Genomic DNA, 18,546 nt, shown 5'->3' with positions numbered 1-18,546 from the left:
TTGTGAGATTCTGATAGGTTACAGAGGGCGAGGCCATGCCCCGCTACAGTGTAACTACATATTCTCCCGATTCTGCCAAAGTTGTCACATTCTCACCATCAGATAGATCTCCCTTGATCATTGTGCTTCCAGTATCAAATCCAGGTTTTAGGGAAAGATTCCAGCATTTCGATAGAATTATCGGCTCCACACGAAGAGTGTCAGATGACGGTATTAGCGTGGGTAGGTGGCAATCACCAAGTCAACCGTTCATCCACATTTGGCACAAGCTACACCAGCCGATGAAGGAGCCTCGAGCGCCCAAGCGGTGCTCCACCCTATTACCCACCCACACACCATCTCACTAACCCCGCTGACAAGTTCAAATCCCACCGGTTACCACCTGTACACGTAACCGTTATTGGCTAGAGTGGGCAGCCTTGGTGAACTAGTTAACTCAGCTGCCGTCTGGGGTAAATCTGGGGTACCTAAGGGTTGCTAGAAAAGGACGACAGAGGTTCAAGATTTGAGCATTCTTTGTGATAAATCTGTACGCTTTTAGCAGAAATTCAGAAAACATGTCTTCTTCTCCGGATCTCCGTATTGGAACAAAGTCGATACGAAATCGAGCCGATTTGGACGACTATGTCTATCATTTCAATGCCGACGACAAAGCTGAATACACCGCGTACTACTCCAAAGATGCAGTGGTAAGTGCCTGTTCTCAAGTCTGCCCAGCTACGTTGCTCACTCTTCTCCCATTAGTTCAGATTCAGTGGTTCCCCCGACAGGACCATTGACGAATTTCTATCATGGGTGGACGAAATCCATGCTGGTATGCGTGAAACCCTCGAATTGAAAAGGGTAGTATTCGGCCAGGACATCGTTGTCACCGAGATGCACACCCAATTCCGAGGCATCAACGGCTATGAAACAGACAATCTCGCTGGCAGATGGGGGCCAGTGTGGCCCGGAAACGGCCCTCTTGTCAAGATGTTTGTCTGGTACACTCTTGACAAGGACGGTCACATCATCCAACTGACCGAAGATGCTTACCTTGAGAAAGAGGCCTCTAGGGGTGTCATTCGCACCCACGAGGACTTCAAGCTTTATCTCAATGCATTCAACACCAACGACTTTGACACTTTCCCACGGTATTATACATCAGACGTAACCATTATACTCGACGGAAAACAGACTCTGCACGGCAAAGATGAGGCGGTGAGCTTTTTTCGCAACGCGCGCAATCAATTGAACGAGGATGTCGCGGTCCAGTCGATAGTTTTGGACAAAACCGGCATCGCACTGAAATCATATATCAAATTCACCGCTGTTGCGAACATCGAGGTATGGCTAGGCTCTTCAGAGGTGAACCATGGCTGACTTTATCGATAGGACATCCTGAATTTTGGATCGGGTGTACGGAAGGGAGGAGGCTACGAGGCCCATTTCTTGATTCATTATGAGCTTACTCCTGAAGGAAAGATTCATTATATCACTGCGGCGCAATCTGGAACGGTCAAGATCTTTAACCCCTCTTCGTAGTTCATTGTCGCGCAGGTTAGAATCCAGTTTCGTCGGGTTACATAGTCAACAGAGCTTATCTCTACCATTTCAATGTTACTTCGATTGGGTTCATCGTTTCTCCGTCTCCCGGTGTCAATGGCAGAAGTCTTAGCAAAACCTGTGTAAGTCGTCTTTCTTTCGAAGCATTTATAGTTCAATCGCAGATGGGACGCTTAGACGGTGTACTATTGTGTGCAATTCAAACTTCGAATGATATCTCTGTTATTATCTGCACCCTCGGCCTTTTAGTAACACAGTGCGTTGATAATGCCGAGACTTAAATGAGATGCTGTTGGAAATGCAGCAAGATGCGGTAATTGATGGACTATTTGAAGAAATGTCTACCGTATCCATTTCGGTCGATACTAGAAGTCTCGTGGTAAATTAAGCTTGTGCAATATCATCTCGGGCTTTGCATGTTTAATGATGTCGGCGGTCGCATTGACAACTATCAACTCGCGGTCGGGATGTCTCGACTTCTGGCACAGCGAGTAATGATTACTTCCTGGCAGATTTCATCAACCAACCAGATTTCATCAACCAACCATATGTGCCTTTATTTAACGCTTCATGGCCCTGCAGTTTTGAGTCCACGATCTTACCAAGTCACCATGTATTCTTCCACCTGGAGCTCCTAGAAAATGCGCAGCTCAGATTATTGGCTCTCGGGGACCTAAAATTGGTAACGTGTTAAGACTGTCCCATCCTAATTTGGAAAGATATGTGTCCTCATGAACTGTCCCACCCACGATCTTCTTGAGTGGAGTGGGAATTGGTCGGTGGCTTTCCCGAGGCACGAGTTCCATGCCAGCCCCATAGCATTTGGTCCACTCCACCGGCGATTTCACAACTGCCAGCTAGTGATGGGTGGGAAAGAACCTATCTTATTTCCATTCGTGCCGCCGGAAATCTATTGCTGAATCTGCCTGCATAAAAGCTAACTCAACTAGTTCTACTAGCCGATTCGGTTGTAAGTGAAAATACCGTCGTTATCAACACTGGCGACGTCTTTGACTCGTAAGATTATTCTAGTCAAGCAATATGGTTGATCTACATAGCCTCCCAGCAGGATCACGGCCCGATACTGCGATTCGGAACAATGGACCAGACCGCCTGGTACTTGAAAGGCTTAAGCTTCGGGAGCTAGCTGAGGGCTGGCCTGCATACAGGTAAAGCGACCCTTGCATGTTTTTTAGAGCAACGAATTGACACTCACCATTAGAGATTCTTGTGAATGGGAGAATTTTGAGTCCATCTTCCATCCCGGAGCCCATGTATATACTACCTGGTCAGGCCGTGTTACCTACAAGGACTTCATCGCTGCATCCAAAGCCGGCATGGATAAGGGCGCTTTTATCATGCATCGGTGCCACGGCTCAAGCACAGATATCAATATCGAAGGAACCCGTGGAGTCACAAAGCTAAAGGCTACTATCACACAGCGCTTCCTAGTAGAAGGCGTGGAATTCGATGTTGAAGCCGACTGCCGCTTTTGCTTCTATTTCGAAAAGATCCAAGGAGTCTGGGGCGCCGGCTTGGTTAGGCATTGGTATGAGAAGGATAAGATGATCCTTTGTGATCCATCCAAGGCCCTTCATGTTACTGTCGATGAGAAGAGGTTGGCTACATATCCACCGGGCTACAAGTATCTCGCATACTGGCAAGAAGCTACTATGGGTGTGAAGGTGTTGTTGGACATGCCTGGACACAGGAGGCATATCGGGACGGTTAACCTCGAAAAGCATGACGAGCTATACTGGTTGGCCAAGAGTTGGCTCGAGGGAGGAGAGATTGAGAGCTGAGTTTGATCAAGGTTCGGGAGAGAAGAGTACATTGACAGTAGAAATCGTGACATTGAACTGACACATTTATTTTCTGTTTAATCTATATAACGTACATGATAAGCGGGTGCAACAGACAAGCGAGTGCAACAAAAAATCCCGCAATTTACATCTTCTCAACTTAACCAATTAATTTTCAACCACCAAATATATCAGACCCAAATATTGAGGCTAGGATCCTTCTTGCACTTCGTGCCCTTCAATATGACCCAAAATTAAGTCTCCGACGCGCCGCAGGCATTTACCAGGTCCGTTATTGGACTTTACATCGCCGACAGAAGGGTATCCTTTCTACGCATGATTCCATCCTAAAATCACGTAAACTATCTGATCTAGAGGAACAGATCATAGTTCAGTTCATTCTCGATCTGGATTCGCGAGGGTTCCCCCCGCGACTGCATTGTGTTGAGGAGATGACTAACCGATTGCTCGCCGACCGCGAGATGCCGCCTGTCGGCAAGCGCTGGGCCTCTAACTTCGTCAAGCGACACAAAGACCTCAAGACGCATTTTTTCCGCAAATATGACTACCAGAGAGCCAAATGTGAAGATACGACCATTATTCGCAACTGGTTTAGGCTCGTAGCGAATATAATCGCCAAGTATGGCATCCGACCTGATGAAATCTATAACTTTGACGAGACTGGCTTTATGATGGGCGTCATTGCGAGCGGGATGGTCGTCACAGGTGCTGAAAGGCGTGGAAGACCAAAAGCAGTGCAGCCTGGAAACCGGGAATGGATTACAGTCATTCAGGCGATCAATGCCGAGGGCCAAGCGATCCCGCCGTTTATCATAGGTGCGGGCCAATATCACCTCGCCAACTGGTACCGAGAAAGCAACCTCCCGGGCGATTGGGCTATCGCGACGAGTCCTAATGGCTGGACAGATAACGAGATAGGCCTCGAGTGGCTAAAGCACTTCGACCGGTGTACTACCAAGCAATCAAAGAATCGCTATCGTCTCCTGATCCTCGACGGACACGAAAGTCACCACTCAGTCGACTTTGAGAGATATTGCAAGGCAAATAAAATCATCACGCTTTGTATGCCGCCTCATTCGTCTCATCTGCTGCAGCCTCTTGATGTCGGGTGCTTTGGCCTGCTTAAGAAGGCTTACGGGCGAGAAATCGAGCTTTTGATCAGATGCTCTGTAACCCACATTTCCAAAACCGAGTTCTTCCCGGCTTTTTACACCGCCTACCAGGCCACAATGACAGAGAAAAATATTAAAGCAGCCTTTAGAGGAGCCGGACTTGCTCCTCTTGACCTAGAAAGTGTAATCTCGAAGCTCGATGTGCAGCTGCGGACTCCGACGCCTGCGGAGGAGGTAGTTAGCCCCTCGGCCCCTTGGGTCTTAAAGACCCCAAAGACTATCCTTGAAGCCGACTCTTAGCTTGAATATCTTGAAAGGAGAATCAAAAGGCATAAAAGTAGCTCTCCAGAGTCGATTCTAGAAGCATTGAGGTCTTCTTCCAAGGGAACAAAGATAGTTATGCATAAGGTTGCCTTATTAGAGGCCAGGGTCCAAGATCTTGAACAGGCAAATGAGATACTAAGCCGGCGGCGGAGGGCAAAAAGAACCCGGCTATAGAAAGGAGGAGTGATGGCAGTAGAGGAGGGAAGGCAAGTAATTGATCAAACGGATGCTGATGCGCAGGCGGTGGCTGGATTATTAAGAAGTGGTGGTCAAGGAGGGCCTGCGCAAATAAAGGAAAGGCGCTGTGGAGCGTGCGGCAAGACAGGACATAATGCAAGGACCTGTCAGATAGTTGTCGCTATGTCTCTGGAAGAATATAGCGATTAATTTTACTTAATTAATAGTCTGTTGTGTTTTTATGGCTATTTCTATCTGAGATGTTGGGATGTTGTGTTGCACTCGCTTGTCTGTTGCACTCGCTTATCATGTACGTTAAACCTTGTCATACGAATATAAACGATCTTCCAATTACTGTAGAGTGGCAACTGGTGACACCTATTCCTGCTTTTTTACTTCATTGCGACTGCCCAGAGTTCAGTTCAAAGGTGAAGTAACACTGGAGAGGCTCGCCACCCAATACACAAGCTTGGCCTGGTCTTTAGCGTGCCTGCCCTTCACTTCAGCACACTAGTAATATGAGCTAGATCTCCGACTACCAAAAGACCACCTCCATAACTGTAATCACTGAGGGAATATGGTGATAGTCTCAACACCAAAGTTCTTTTGAGAATCAAAACCAAGTTCTGGTTGCCCGTACCATATCGTAGGGATGCATCGAGGTAAATTACCAGGAGGTACCATGCAGTACCCACCCGCCGTACGTACCCACCTCTCGTACACCAAAAAAAAAACTCCTCCATACAAAATGCACCTTTTCAATGTGGTAGAAAGAAATCACCAAAAATGCTAAGAACATGATGTTCCATGCTAATCAATTCTGTTTCAGACAAAACTCAATATTTTCTAGGTCTTTTGACTTCACGGCCTGTGCGGGTGCGTATGACAGGTAACTCTTCCGCCTCCGAATTCGAGCTTTCGTCCTCCTCAGGCTGGCGATCAATTCAACCATCAACTCAATCCCGTCAATTTTATGGAAGTTAAAGTCACGTGCATCAATTCAATCAATTCCATTTGACACTCCCCATTGATTGTTTCAATTCCACCTAGATGCTTTCAACGTTGACCATCGGTTGAAACTGTCGATAATGGCAGTGGTTCAGGGTAGCGCCCAGTCCGTGTAGTCCCATAAGACGCGTCCACAGGACCCCTGCTAATACTTTTGCCCCGTATTTTTGATGCACGTGCCAACTGCACCTAGCATTAGGGGTTTATGAACGCGTCTCAGCTGTCGTCGCGCTCCATGACCCTTGCAGAAAGATCATTGCGTGCATTCTATTCCTTTCCTAATCTTCAAATGGACGCCAACGTACCTGTCAAGTGCCAGAGTCCCGACTGCAGCGCACCTAGTGCTTCACCTAATAACTTGGATGCTTCGCCAGGAGATTGGAAAGCCTTCCCATGGCACAAGTTTCCGGGTTTCTCGATTTCGGAACGCGTTGGCAGGCAGACTTCGTGGGTTTGGCAGCACGCCTTTGACATTCAAGCCCGCGATTCTCCCACGAAGAGGAAATGGGTTTGCAAGCATTGTCTTCGGAAAGCTAAGCCCAAGATGACAGACTTCTCTGCTGTTGGCACCCAGAATATCGAGAAACATCTGTTCAGGGAGCACGGACTTGTCGATAAGTCCGGGAGGAGGAAGCCGCCCGCTCTTTGGAAGGGAAAGCAGGAGAAAACTCCCTCAAAGAACATTGTGGAGATGCTGAATCTTGACACCTCAGACCCTAAAGAGCAAGCCATCGCGAACGCCCTCATACAGCGTTTCGACAGGGACCACTTCCAGAGACTGCTCCTTGAGTGGGTGATCGACGCCAAAATCTCTTTTCGCCAGCCCGAGCATGGCCGGCTTCGACGTATATTCGAATACCTGAACCCATCAGTCGCAGCGACGAATGCTCATATCTCTCATGACACGGACCGTGTCACACGGTTCGAAGGCGAATCATCGACCTTCATCTCCAACAAAAGACACGCATAATCGACCACCTGAGGAGTGTTCCAGGTCAAATTCATATTGCGTTCGATGGCTGGCGTTCAAGGAATCGGCATGCTCTGTATGGGATTGTCTGCTTTTATGTTGACAAAAATGGAGTCCCGTCGAAGTTGGTCCTTGGCCTACCGGAGTTGAAGAATTGCCATTCGGGGGGAAATATTGCAGCCCAGATCCTCGAGATCTTGGAGAGCTATGAGATACTCGATAGGGTGGGGTACATCACGCTTGACAACGCCGGGAATATGGATACAGCAATGGAGGAGATTGCGGAGGCGCTGGGATTCGATCCGAAGAAACGGAGAGTGCGATGCTTCGGCCATGTGCTCAACTTGGTGGTGAAAGCCCTGTTGTTTGGGTACAAAGCTGAGGCTTTTGAAGCAGAAATTGATGGAGAATCTAGTTCTGGCGCTACCCAGCATGAGATCTGGCGAAAGAAAGGTCCCATTGGGAAGCTCCATAACCTGGTCCATTGGATCCATCGGTCTGACAAGTTGACCTATCGTCTCCGTGCGCTGCAGGAAGAATTTCTTCAACATTCTGACAACCCGAAGATTCGAGCAAGGAAGCCTGTCGACGTTGTTCGCGATAACCAGACCCGGTGGTTGTCGACCCTGTATATGATGCGACGCGGTCTTTTGTTGCGTCCTTTTCTGGAGGATCTAGTTGAGAAGGGTCACGCTTGAATTCAACAAGGAATGCCGCAATGGGGCTAGAAAGAGGGAAGAGATGCCGTTCTGCCTCCGGGAGGAGAGTCTTCTTGGGGAGAGGGACTGGAAAGTGATTGAGTTGATGGACAAGGTGCTGCTTGATTTCGAGGAGGCACTTCGGATGCTCGAAGGTGATGCTCAGAGCCGGGTACGTAAAGGTGGCCGTATTGAGGCATATGGCAATATGTGGGATGTTGCTTCAACGTATGAATTTCTGATGGAACGTCTGGAGGAGTGGAAAGCAGCAGCAGAGAATTACCCGGATCCTGAGCACTTCAGGATAAACATCAACCTGGGGTGGGATAAGTTGAACGAGTACTATACGAAACTGGACGAGACGCCAGCTTACTATGCTTCCGCCATTCTAAATCCGGCCTCACGTTGGGGATATTTCGAGAATACGTGGACCGACAAAGCACAGCTGCCATGGCTTCAGGAGGCAAAAAGAATGGTGAAGATTCTGTGGGAGGAAGAGTATAAATCACTACCGAATGTTTCGAATTCAGATGAGGAACCTCCATTCAAGCGTTTAAAGGCAATGAGTGCTCTCGAAAGACACCGAGCACACAGAACTTCGTCTCTAGCAGGCAGATGTCCTTTGGATAGGTCAGTGAACGCAGACCATGACGAATATGACCACTGGCTGTCGAGTCCGGACGCTAAGAGCGACCCTCTTGTCACGGATCCCATCCAATATTGGTGGGAGAGACGGAAAGATTACCCTCGACTGTCGCGAATGGCTCTTGACCTGCTTTCGGTACCGCCTATGTCGGCAGAGTGCGAGCGTTTGTTTAGTGTTGCTGGGCAAATGGTCTCACCGCTGCGGACTCGACGGGAGGCTAGCACGATAGGGATGACACAGACGCTAAGGTCGTGGGTGCGGAATGGCCTAATCGACGCGGTGGATACGTTGGTTGACGTATCAGATGAGGTTGGGAGTAGCATTATATGGGAGACAGAGGAGGATGGCCGAGACGCTGGCGAATAAAGTGTTGAGTATCTCGGGGGGCGTATGAGGTTCAACATGTTCAATTCAACGCCACCAATTCAATTTGCAGATGCAGTGGTTCAACTCCACGGGCCAAATGCTGAGTAAGCTGTCAACGCAACGCCACGCGAGGGCGAAATTGATGGAATTGAATTGATCGCCAGCCTGAGCTGGAGCGTCCCTAAGGACGATGCGCCCCTATCAATTGCCATATCTATATCGTATAGAGAAGAAAGCCCTCATTCACTTAATACTATAGCCTAGCTACTAGTATGCCGCAGCAATAATCTTCTGCGCCGCTATCTCTGCGATGCCATACACCGCCGTCTGAATATGGCCCGACAACTGGACGGGGATAATACTAGCATCAACCACGCGCAGGTTCTTCGTGCCATACACCTTCAGGTTTGAGTCGACAACGCCACCATCCTTCTTAGGGAGCATCGCGCAGGTGCCGATAGGGTGATAGAAGCTGTTGACCGTCTTGACGGCGAAGTCGCGGAACTGTTTGTCTGTCGTCACGTCCGGGCCCGGCTCTGTCTCTGCTTCCCATACGGACCGCAGAGGCTCTGTCTCGGCGACCTTACGGGCAAACTTCGCACCTTCAATGAGGGCGCGCACGTCGTACTCGTTGGTGAGATACTTTAGGTCAATATCCGGCCTGCCTCTTGGAGCATGCGGGTTGATGTGAACACTACCGCGGCTCATGGGATGCATGATGGTGGAGAAGATGGTGATGAACTTGCCGCCGGGATAGCCTGCGGCGCCGACGTAGTTGGCTTCTAGGAGGAGCTCCAGCTGGGGAATAGAAGGATCGCTCAGGTACTCGAGCTTTTTCTTGTCTACGACGGTGCCATTGCTGGCAAAGCCGTCATTGGCAAGGCTAATGAGGTCCTTCCCCGTCTCATTGCTAACCTGGGCCCAGTTGAGAAAGGCGTAGGCGCTGCTGGTGTAGTCATACCACGATACCTTGTTTTGAAGCCATAGGTTGAATTGCTCTTTCGCCAATGTGCCCTCACTATCGAAGATCATGGGATCGAAGGATTCATATCCTTCCTTCAGTCGATAGGTGTTAGAGGTACGAAGGTGGTCCTGGTAATTTTCGCCGACACCCGGGAGATCGAGCAATTTTTTGACACCCGCCTTGGCGAGAACAGCGGCCTGGCCAATGCCGGACAGCTCGAGCAGCCCCGGACTCTGGATGGAACCTGCCGAGAGGATAACCTCTTTGCGGGCCCGGATTATAGAGCCATCTTCGAGAGCCACGCCGGTAGCAGCTAAGCCTTTGCTCTGAGAAAATAGAACTTTGGCGACGTGGGCGTTCGTCCTGACTGAGAGGTTAGGCCCAGCCTTTGGCAAGTAGCTGTTAGCGCTGTATGACCGGGTGTAGTTGGTCACGTCAATGTTCGTGGGCTGGAACATGACTCCGAGAGGGTCCCCTCCCAGGGAGCCTCCGTCATTGGTGGGGACGCCCAGCTTGTTGACCACTGACTGCCATGGTTTCAAAACATCAGGGACGATGCGATTGTAGGTGGACTTGATAGGACCAGTGCGACCGTGGACGTCGCCGTCGTTACCCGTGAAGTTCTCCGACTTCGTCATACCATGGATCATGGTGTTCCAGTTCCACCCGGGGCTTCCGAGCTCGCCCCAGGCGTCGTATTCAGCAGATGAGGCGCGGTCATAGCATAGGAAGTTCATCGCGGATGAGCCGCCGAGAACCTTGCCACGGTTGACGCTGATGGACCGCCCATTGAGGCCAGTCTGGGCGACGGAAGAGAAGTTCCAATCGTACGAAGTTCCCAAGATCGAACCGCGCATCCCGGGTACATTGATGCGGACATCATCGAGAGCTGCTGGGCCCGCTTCCAGAAGAAGGATCTTGAGCTTAGGAAGGCCGAGGCTCAGTCGGGTGGCGAGGGCTCCTCCGGCGGTGCCACCTCCGACGATGATCTGTTTACCGATAAGATTTAGCAGCGCTCAGATAAATGCATTGGAAGTGTCTCGTAACCCTAACTCTTTTCCGTCCCCTGGGGGGAGAAGACTTACATAGTCATAGGCCTCGGTCACAGCGGCGGCCGATGTACTGGCCACCAAGCCTGACATGATCCAGGAGTAGAGCTGCATGATATGGATGCAGAAGAGTTCAATAGCAGAATATACCTAAAAATAGAATCTTGTAATAAACACAAAGCTAAGCTCACTGCCACGACATCCCGATAGACAGGAGGCTCAGAAGCCATTTTGTACCTGCAGACCCTGGCTGCATAATCGTAGTCCATGCAGAATCCCATGTTGCCCAACCCCACTGGATATTCTGTACGGATCACCGCCCTGGCAAATGATTTGCCGCCGCAAACGTTCCCCAGGGGACCTCTCATGCTGCCCATGAAGCAAGCTTTGATAGATCGCAGCTTGTACCAGGAAGAGCTGAAGAGAATTGTGGGTCACAAACTGTACTTGGACAGCTTCAATGGAGCTGTCGGGGAGCGACGGGTGGGATCGGTTAGTTACCAGCGTCTGGCCAATGCTTACGAGAATTGCACAGATATTGTGGGATAACACATCAACTATCCGCAAGGCCACTGACTTCGCATTGTTATGCTAACCTGGCATCTATGCCATAGTTCTGGCCGAAGAGGAAGCTCATCGCCGACGATAATATAGTTGAGGCGGGATACTATTACTACTACAGACTGTGGGTTAGCTCTACTTATCTTACTTATCTTACCGAAGCGGAAGGAGGTCTTAGAACATGATGACCAACCCTTATTAACAAGGATAAACCCATGTCCTAGCATACCCCAGCTGTAGACTGTTCTGGACTCGTACAGAATGCCACCATTAGGTCGCTGCGGACTGACGTCAGCCCCCGGAGTGGTGCCTTTGATGGGGGCGGAAACTACCCCTAACGACTTGGACGCCAAGTCGTGCATCTATACGTAGTATGTGGGGTATTATCGTGCTATGAACGCACCCGTTTAAAAAGCTAGTTCAAGTACAGTCGGCGTTGTTCTCTCATGGTGAAATCTGGGCAGTCTTACTAGAGGTACAGAGGAAGGGCTCAAAAGCTGATGCCCAAGCTAGTCTGCAACACATCCTTTGATCCTGGTCAGCTTCTCTGGGCACTTCGCGAGATCTTCCTTGAGTGCCTTGCAAAGCATGCGCTTCAGCTTTTCTTGACGCTGGTCAGGGTCTTCAATAACCAGCGCTGTCATCTAGCAGTATCAAACTGGATTGAAATATGTATTCCTGGTATTTCTCAAGTTATAGCATTTATGATTTATTAAAAGTAAGGACCTTTGAAGACTATTAAAGTTTACCTGGGGTTATCCTCCCCACAATCATTCGGTCCCTAGTGCCTTTATCGGCACCACTCGACCCCAACAACCACAGTGTGTGCCTGACAAATGCTTAGCAATGCTGCAGGGGAAAGGCGGGGGAAATGAATCCCGTCCCCTATCGGCGGCAATCTCTATCCGAGTGGGGCACTGCATCGGAACCAGGGCAGCATTCCGCGGACCTGAGAGCCCTCGGGTCATGGCCGCACACAGACTAGCTGCTACGGAAGATGGGCACGGTAGAGGCTTAGTTGCAAAGTCCGCTTCGCACGCGAGCGAGCCGAACTGCGACTATATGCAGACGAGTAGCTAAACCCTGTCTCCTCCGGGGATGGCGACAGCAGGAAAACTCTATTCTGGCCGTGGCGTTCTCATTTCCACACTATGCGAAGCCATCTAGACCTGTCTTCCACAATGGTTGTGGCCTTGGTTGCAGGTGTTGGTTGCGATGTTCCCTCCCACCCTCCTGACATAATGCATCCTCATAGCGGGTGTCTCCTTGTTCCGCTGTCTTGCGTCCCTAATATTCCAGTCTTCTGCAAGACGCCTGAGCTGATTCCAAACAACGTGATAAGATGGCGCATCCGCCAGTCCAGTCGTCAAGTTCTTGTGAGTTGATGCTACCCCCAACCCTTCGACATCCCGACATCCCGACATCCCCTCGCAACTCCTGTCGGTGTTCGCAAACGCCTCACTGAAAGACCACCATCCTCGTCCGCTGGCCAGCTGGGGACTGAGGTGACCAACCATGGCCGATTCCGTTATCCGTACCGAGTCACAGGGTCTCCTTATTGTTGGCATCGCGGTCGGCTTCGTCGTTGCCTTGGGTATCATCATACTGCTACGTCTCTACGCAAGACTTATCCTTCTAGGGGTGGCGGGCCCAGATGACTGGACTATTCTGGCAGCAACGGTACGGCGAGTCTCCTTTCGTTCAGAGTGTCCTTGCAAACCAGCACAATCAGATGAGAATATAGACGCTGACGAGACTCAAAGGGCATTGCCATTATCGACGCGGTGTCGACTGCAATGGGTAGGTCCTTCCAGTGTCCAGAGCTGCTACGTCTTCTCAGAGCTAATAATGCTTCTCATTCTCAGAGGCGAAATACGGCATGGGCAGACATAAGGAGGCCGTTTCACCGGAGGATAATATGGAGCAGCTGAAGGTATGCCCGTCTCTTGGCCCCGGAAATCCTCCAACACCTGAGCAGGACTAACGTGTGTGCAGTACTTGTATGTCGCCATTCTCCACTACAATGTGGGCATGAACATCGTCAAAATTTCGTTCCTGTTCCAATACCGCCGCATCTTCCAATCGTCGAGGGTTCATAAAGTCTGCTTCTGGGTGATAATCGGCGTCATCCTCTGGGCTTGTGTCCAGGCCACTCTCCTCGGCACCTCGTGCCTACCCATCTCCATCCTCGTGCCCAGCACCGCAGGTTGGTGCCTGGACACGCTGCCGATCTGGTACTTTTCGTCGGCCATGAGCATCGCGACAGACATTCTCATCTTTTGTATTCCGCTGCCGTCGGTTTTGAAGCTCCAACTACCCATGAAGCAGAAGGTCATGGTCATACTTATTTTCTGCTTGGGTTTCTTGTCAGTATATACCCTCACGCCTCGCCGCTCGCCTTCTCATTTCGTAACTGACGATATCACCACTTTCATCGCAGTGTTTGCATCATCTCCGTCTATCGCATGTGCACCCTCCGTGAGGCTGTTTTCAGCGATGATCCCCCGTGGAACGGCGCCGGCGCTGCCATCTGGTCCGTCATCGAACTGAATTGCGCCATCATCTGCGCCTCGCTGCCCACACTACGCCCCTTGATAGCTAAGGTCGTACCTGGCATGTCATCCAACCACAGTAACTATGCCAGCTACGAGCGTTACGGGTCCCAGTATGCTACTGGCCCCAACTCGCGAATACGCGCCCGCGTCTTGGCCAAGGACTCCAAAAGGAGCCCGCGAAGCATCAGCACTGAAGAGCTGGCCCTGAACGACATGGACTCGAGCCTGCAGGGCGGTATGCCCAGTGTGTATGTGGAGAGCAGGGGCGGGCATCCGGAGCACGACCATCCGAAGCATATCATGGTAACAACAGAGACGTCGGTGAGCAAGCACTAGGGAATGGACGTGCTTTTGGTGTCACGCACGAAATCACTACAAGAATGGCGGCCACGTACTTCATTTTCCCGCACTGGGATTGTCTATTCATGGGACGTTAGTAGGAATCTCAGGCTGGCGAATCTATCTACATCTATCTACTAAGGCCTCAGGTAAATAGATGTAGACGCTTAGTAATCAGTTTCGATATAGATAGATAGACGTAAGCTACATGTAGATGTAGATAGTAGGGATTGGTGAGGTTTCAGGGTCTCAGGACCAGAAGTCGGAAAAGAATGTAACGAGATTTAATGTTGTGGGCCCTATGAGGCGTATCCTCCCGGGCGGAATAAATTCATTCATTAGATGTAGATAGATCTCAGTAGATAGATGACGCACGGACGGTGCTACCCTTGGTCTACAGCCTCAACCATTTCCTCATTCATATCCTTTAGCAACCCATCATATCCTCCCAACAACCCTGCTCTAAACCATGATCTTACTGTCTGGGTAACAGCAAATAGTGCTCACATCTAACCGATGTCGTCGAGGTGAGACCATGCTACCAGCGGAGGAAAACGTCCTCTCACACTCGGCAGCTATGGCCGGAATTTGCAAGACGTCAATCGCTATTCGGGCTACACGAGGGTACTCAAATCGCTTCAGAGACCAATACGCAAGCGGATTGTCATGCTTTGAGTATACATCGTTCTTTGTAGATAGCCACCTCTCGAATTTACCCTCAACCATCTCGTTTTCGTGATCAGTACTAGATATAAGCTCGTCTTGGAATGAGTAAAAGAGGTTATGCTCTCGTGCTCTCACAGCTTCAGGGAGATTACTATTTGCGATATCCCACTACGTAGGAAGATTGCGATACTCCTCATCCCACAGCCTTTGGATAAGCTGGCGAGCGGTACGCAACCAGTCTACCTTATCACCATACGCCGTCATCAATAAGGCCCATTGTATTTCGGGATGAAGAACCGTGGCCGCATAATAAATCGGTGTCTCGTCTAGCTTTGAATAGTACTTGTTGAGCTTAGACCAAGCAGAATTGATGCATGAAGCATAATAACTGGGTTCGGGACGTCCTACAGCCTCGATCTTCGCTTTCTCAAGCGTCATAAGTAGGAACTCGTAGGCCACAGCTACCTGCCAGATGCTCCCGTACTGTGCCTCAACTCCTCCCTTGCGGAGCCGGGTTTGTCTATCCCCCTCAAGCCGCAAAAGGCAAGATTCGAACTTACTGAGTATATCCTTGAACCAATCAAGCGCATCCCAATCCGCATCGGAAAGAAAATTAGCTTCCTTGAGACACGGTGGAAGCTAGCTGGGCGGCTCCGTCGATTTCGGTCGAGATCGTGGAAACTTTTTGCCAGATTGTATGGTGATGTCAATGAACTCTTGTTGGAAATCCGGGAATCCCCCTTCCCTTCAGGGTTTAGACTGTTAGACTGAAAGTCCTAGATTTAGAGTTCAAAGTCCTAGATGAAATCATCTAGAGATATAAACCCGAGAAGAACTCTCATCTCAATAATTAAAAACAATCAAGTTTTACAAAAAATATATTTTTTCACCCAGCACTACTGCGCAATATAAACAACAACTCTTCAAGGTAACGCCAGAGCTTGATCGCTCGCTCAATCACGTACCGGTATATCTTTAGCACTGATATCAGGCATAACGAAACTTGGTTTATTGCCATCTCCAGCTGCCTCTATGATTAAGCATTCCCAGGTTCATAATCATATTGATCTTGCGCTAAGTTCTCTGAAGCCATGAGCGGGGGCCGTGCACGTTTCATTCCCCCTCGAGAATGGAACCGGCCGCCACGGGCATCAGCGCTCCAGGAGCCGGCTGATTCTTGCTTCGGAAATCGTCCGCCATTTCTGCCATGGTTACAAACTCAACGCCCTCATGTTTCTTGAAATGCTCAATAAGCCTATGTTAACGATTACTAAATGCCAACGTGCCAAAGCATTGTGGACTTGCTTAGCTTTCATGCATGAGAATGGCATGAGGTCGCCCGGAGACATCAGGGTGGATTGAGATATAGCACGAAGAAGAGCCGACAATGCTTCTCGGTATAGAGCATATTTCGATCTAGTAAGCAGACTCGTAGCGCCTTTGGTCCGTTGCTAATCATGGAAGATCCGTGAAAAAATCGACAAATACGACATCTTACCTCAGAACACGTATAACATGGATGAGAAGGGATTTCTCCTGGGCGTAATCAACCGAACGAAGAGAGTATTTGATGTCAATGCTAAAAGGCAAGGCAAATTGCTCGGTGCTTCCCAGGATGGGAACCGATCGTGGATCACATTCCTGGCGTGCATCTGCCAAGACATGACATCGCTACCCCCATTCCTCATCTACCAGGGCAAGCCGGGACAAGTTCAGGACACTTGGCTCACTGACTTTGATCCGGAGCATCAATCAGCCTTCTTTTCCACGTCCGAAACTGGCTGGACGAGTCACGAACTGGGGAAAGAGTGGCTGATTGGTGTTTTCGACCGCTTTACCAAGGCGAAAGCAAGAAATGGGCGCGATTACCGCCTTCTCATCACCGATGGACACTCTAGCCACATCAATATGGACTTCTTGGACTGGTGCGACGCGCATCGGATCATCGTTGCGGTGTTCCCACCTCACTCTACTCACCGGCTGCAACCCCTGGACGTCTCGCTTTTCGGGCCTTTATCAACAGCCTATACCAACCGACTTGTTCAGCGGACTTCAAAGACGCAAGGCCTCACTGGGCTATCCAAACGCGAGTTTTGGGTCCTGTTCTGGGGTGCATTGGAAGCTTCTTTCACTCCGGAGAACATCGCCAGTGGGTGGAGACGGACGGGTCTCAAGCCTTTCGATCCGGACGTCGTCCTATCTCAGGTTTCGAAGAATACGGACGATGACTCAGATGTGGAAAGTGGCTTGGATGATTCCATTGCTTTACAAGAACCTACTGCACGAGAATTACGGCGACTTGTTGATCATGTCGTGAAGCAATCCTCAGTCAGCTCTGACACAGGCGCCCGAAAGCTAAAGAGAACCCTTGAAAGCCTTCAGGCCGAGGTTGAACTACTCAGGCATGAGAACCAAGGCCTCCGTGAGACAATTATCCGTGAAAAACAGCGCAGGCAGCGTGGTAAAGCCCTGAAAGACTATATCTTTGATCGTGTGGATCCTAATTCAGCTCAGGTGTTTAGCCCGCAAAAGATCGCCCAAGCTCGCCAGAAGAAAATTGAAATGGAGGCGCAGAAGGAAGAGGAGGTTCTCCAGAAGAGAACTGAAAAGGCTCTGCGGCAGAAAAGAGTAGAGGAGCAAAAGCAACTGGTATTAGAGAGGAAGAGGCAGCGGGAGGAGAAAAGGGAAAGAAAACGGCGGGGAAAAGAAACAAAGCAGCTTGAGAGAGAAGCAAACCGGCAGCTTCGGATTGAGATGAAGAAGCAGAATCAGCGGAGTATACAACCGAAGCATCAGGCACGGCAGAATGGCTCAGATGGTCTCGAAGAGAATGGGGGCATTCAGGACGAAATCATCGTCGTTCTTCCCACAGTCACCCAACCCCCCGTATTATTCAAGCCACCCAACGAAGCATTAAGTACCCCAAATACAAAGGCGTCGACGCCACCCAGCCATAAAACTCGGCCTAAAAGGCCTTCTTTAGTTGTCGAGAGCGATCGGGAGGTAGTGGTGGCATATCGGGACTCGGGGCGATCGCAGCGGAACAGGAAACGACCGCGATGGCTTGATGACTTCGAAGTTAATTGAAATAAGTCTTAAGGAAATAATTATATCATCTTCGTAGTTTTAGCGCATTTTGAAAAGTGCTTGTTGAGCTATGCTAGATTGAAGTCGCCCATGTAAGTTGGCAATAATCCGGCAGATCACCGGATCCGGCGGATCACCGGGAAATCCCTTATGCCCCTGCCCGCGTCGCGTAAGGTTACACGAAATTCTGGTTTCTTCCCATCCTGCGACGCGCTGCATACGAAATCAGTTTATTCTAAGCCTATGTCGGCCTTGCAATGAACACACCGCACTACTCCATGAATGGCATGGTCTGAGAATATTGTAAAGCGATCGGCAATTCACGATAATTCTCGTGGTTTAGTTGAAAGTCGATAGACAGACTGAAGCAGCTCGCCCTGGACAATCTATCAGCAACGGAATTAGATCGACTAAACCTGTTGTCTGAACGCGTTCTTGATTTTCTTACATCGCCACTAGCACCTCCGCTCGACGACCGCATAGCCTGGATCTACGAACTCCACGCTGCAGCACTGCCGGCTAGCATTGCCGACATCGTGTTTTGAAGTCTAATGGAACGATTAGAAAAGGAGATATGGCGCAGAGTCATCCAAATTGCAGTCATTACAATTAGGTTTTCAGGCGCACCCTCTATAACACAAAAGACGTTCCCTTTT

The 18,546-nt window shown here is 49.9% G+C and overlaps 4 protein-coding genes across 4 annotated transcripts; 3 read left to right on the top strand and 1 right to left on the bottom strand.

Moving 5' to 3' along the window:
* The first annotated feature begins 480 nt into the window (after window positions 1-480).
* Window positions 481-1,559, top strand: BKA55DRAFT_679834 (uncharacterized protein). The gene is made up of 3 exons (XM_046198192.1): window positions 481-689; window positions 745-1,326; window positions 1,375-1,559. Exons 1-3 carry the CDS (start codon window positions 558-560, stop codon window positions 1,522-1,524), a joined length of 864 nt encoding a protein of 287 aa, XP_046044195.1. The 5' UTR covers window positions 481-557; the 3' UTR covers window positions 1,525-1,559.
* Window positions 1,560-2,586: 1,027 nt separating this feature from the next.
* On the top strand, window positions 2,587-3,347 carry BKA55DRAFT_695377 (uncharacterized protein; the record flags this gene model as incomplete). Its single annotated transcript, XM_046200146.1, has 2 exons — window positions 2,587-2,714; window positions 2,768-3,347. The coding sequence occupies 2 exons, from the start codon at window positions 2,587-2,589 to the stop codon at window positions 3,345-3,347; spliced, it is 708 nt and encodes a 235-aa protein (XP_046044194.1).
* Window positions 3,348-8,936: 5,589 nt separating this feature from the next.
* Window positions 8,937-10,796, bottom strand: BKA55DRAFT_695372 (uncharacterized protein; the record flags this gene model as incomplete). Its single annotated transcript, XM_046200145.1, has 2 exons — window positions 8,937-10,622; window positions 10,719-10,796. The coding sequence occupies 2 exons, from the start codon at window positions 10,794-10,796 to the stop codon at window positions 8,937-8,939; spliced, it is 1,764 nt and encodes a 587-aa protein (XP_046044193.1).
* A 1,652-nt stretch (window positions 10,797-12,448) lies between these two features.
* Window positions 12,449-14,573, top strand: BKA55DRAFT_580350 (uncharacterized protein). The gene is made up of 5 exons (XM_046193949.1): window positions 12,449-12,923; window positions 13,007-13,043; window positions 13,109-13,176; window positions 13,239-13,609; window positions 13,684-14,573. The coding sequence occupies exons 1-5, from the start codon at window positions 12,759-12,761 to the stop codon at window positions 14,132-14,134; spliced, it is 1,092 nt and encodes a 363-aa protein (XP_046044192.1). The 5' UTR covers window positions 12,449-12,758; the 3' UTR covers window positions 14,135-14,573.
* The last annotated feature ends 3,973 nt before the right edge of the window (window positions 14,574-18,546 follow it).

The sequence above is a fragment of the Fusarium redolens genome (assembly GCF_020744475.1).
Source record: "Fusarium redolens strain MPI-CAGE-AT-0023 chromosome Unknown BKA55scaffold_18, whole genome shotgun sequence".
NCBI classification, from domain to species: Eukaryota; Fungi; Ascomycota; class Sordariomycetes; order Hypocreales; family Nectriaceae; genus Fusarium; species Fusarium redolens.
This window is presented reverse-complemented; position numbering and strand designations above follow the sequence as displayed.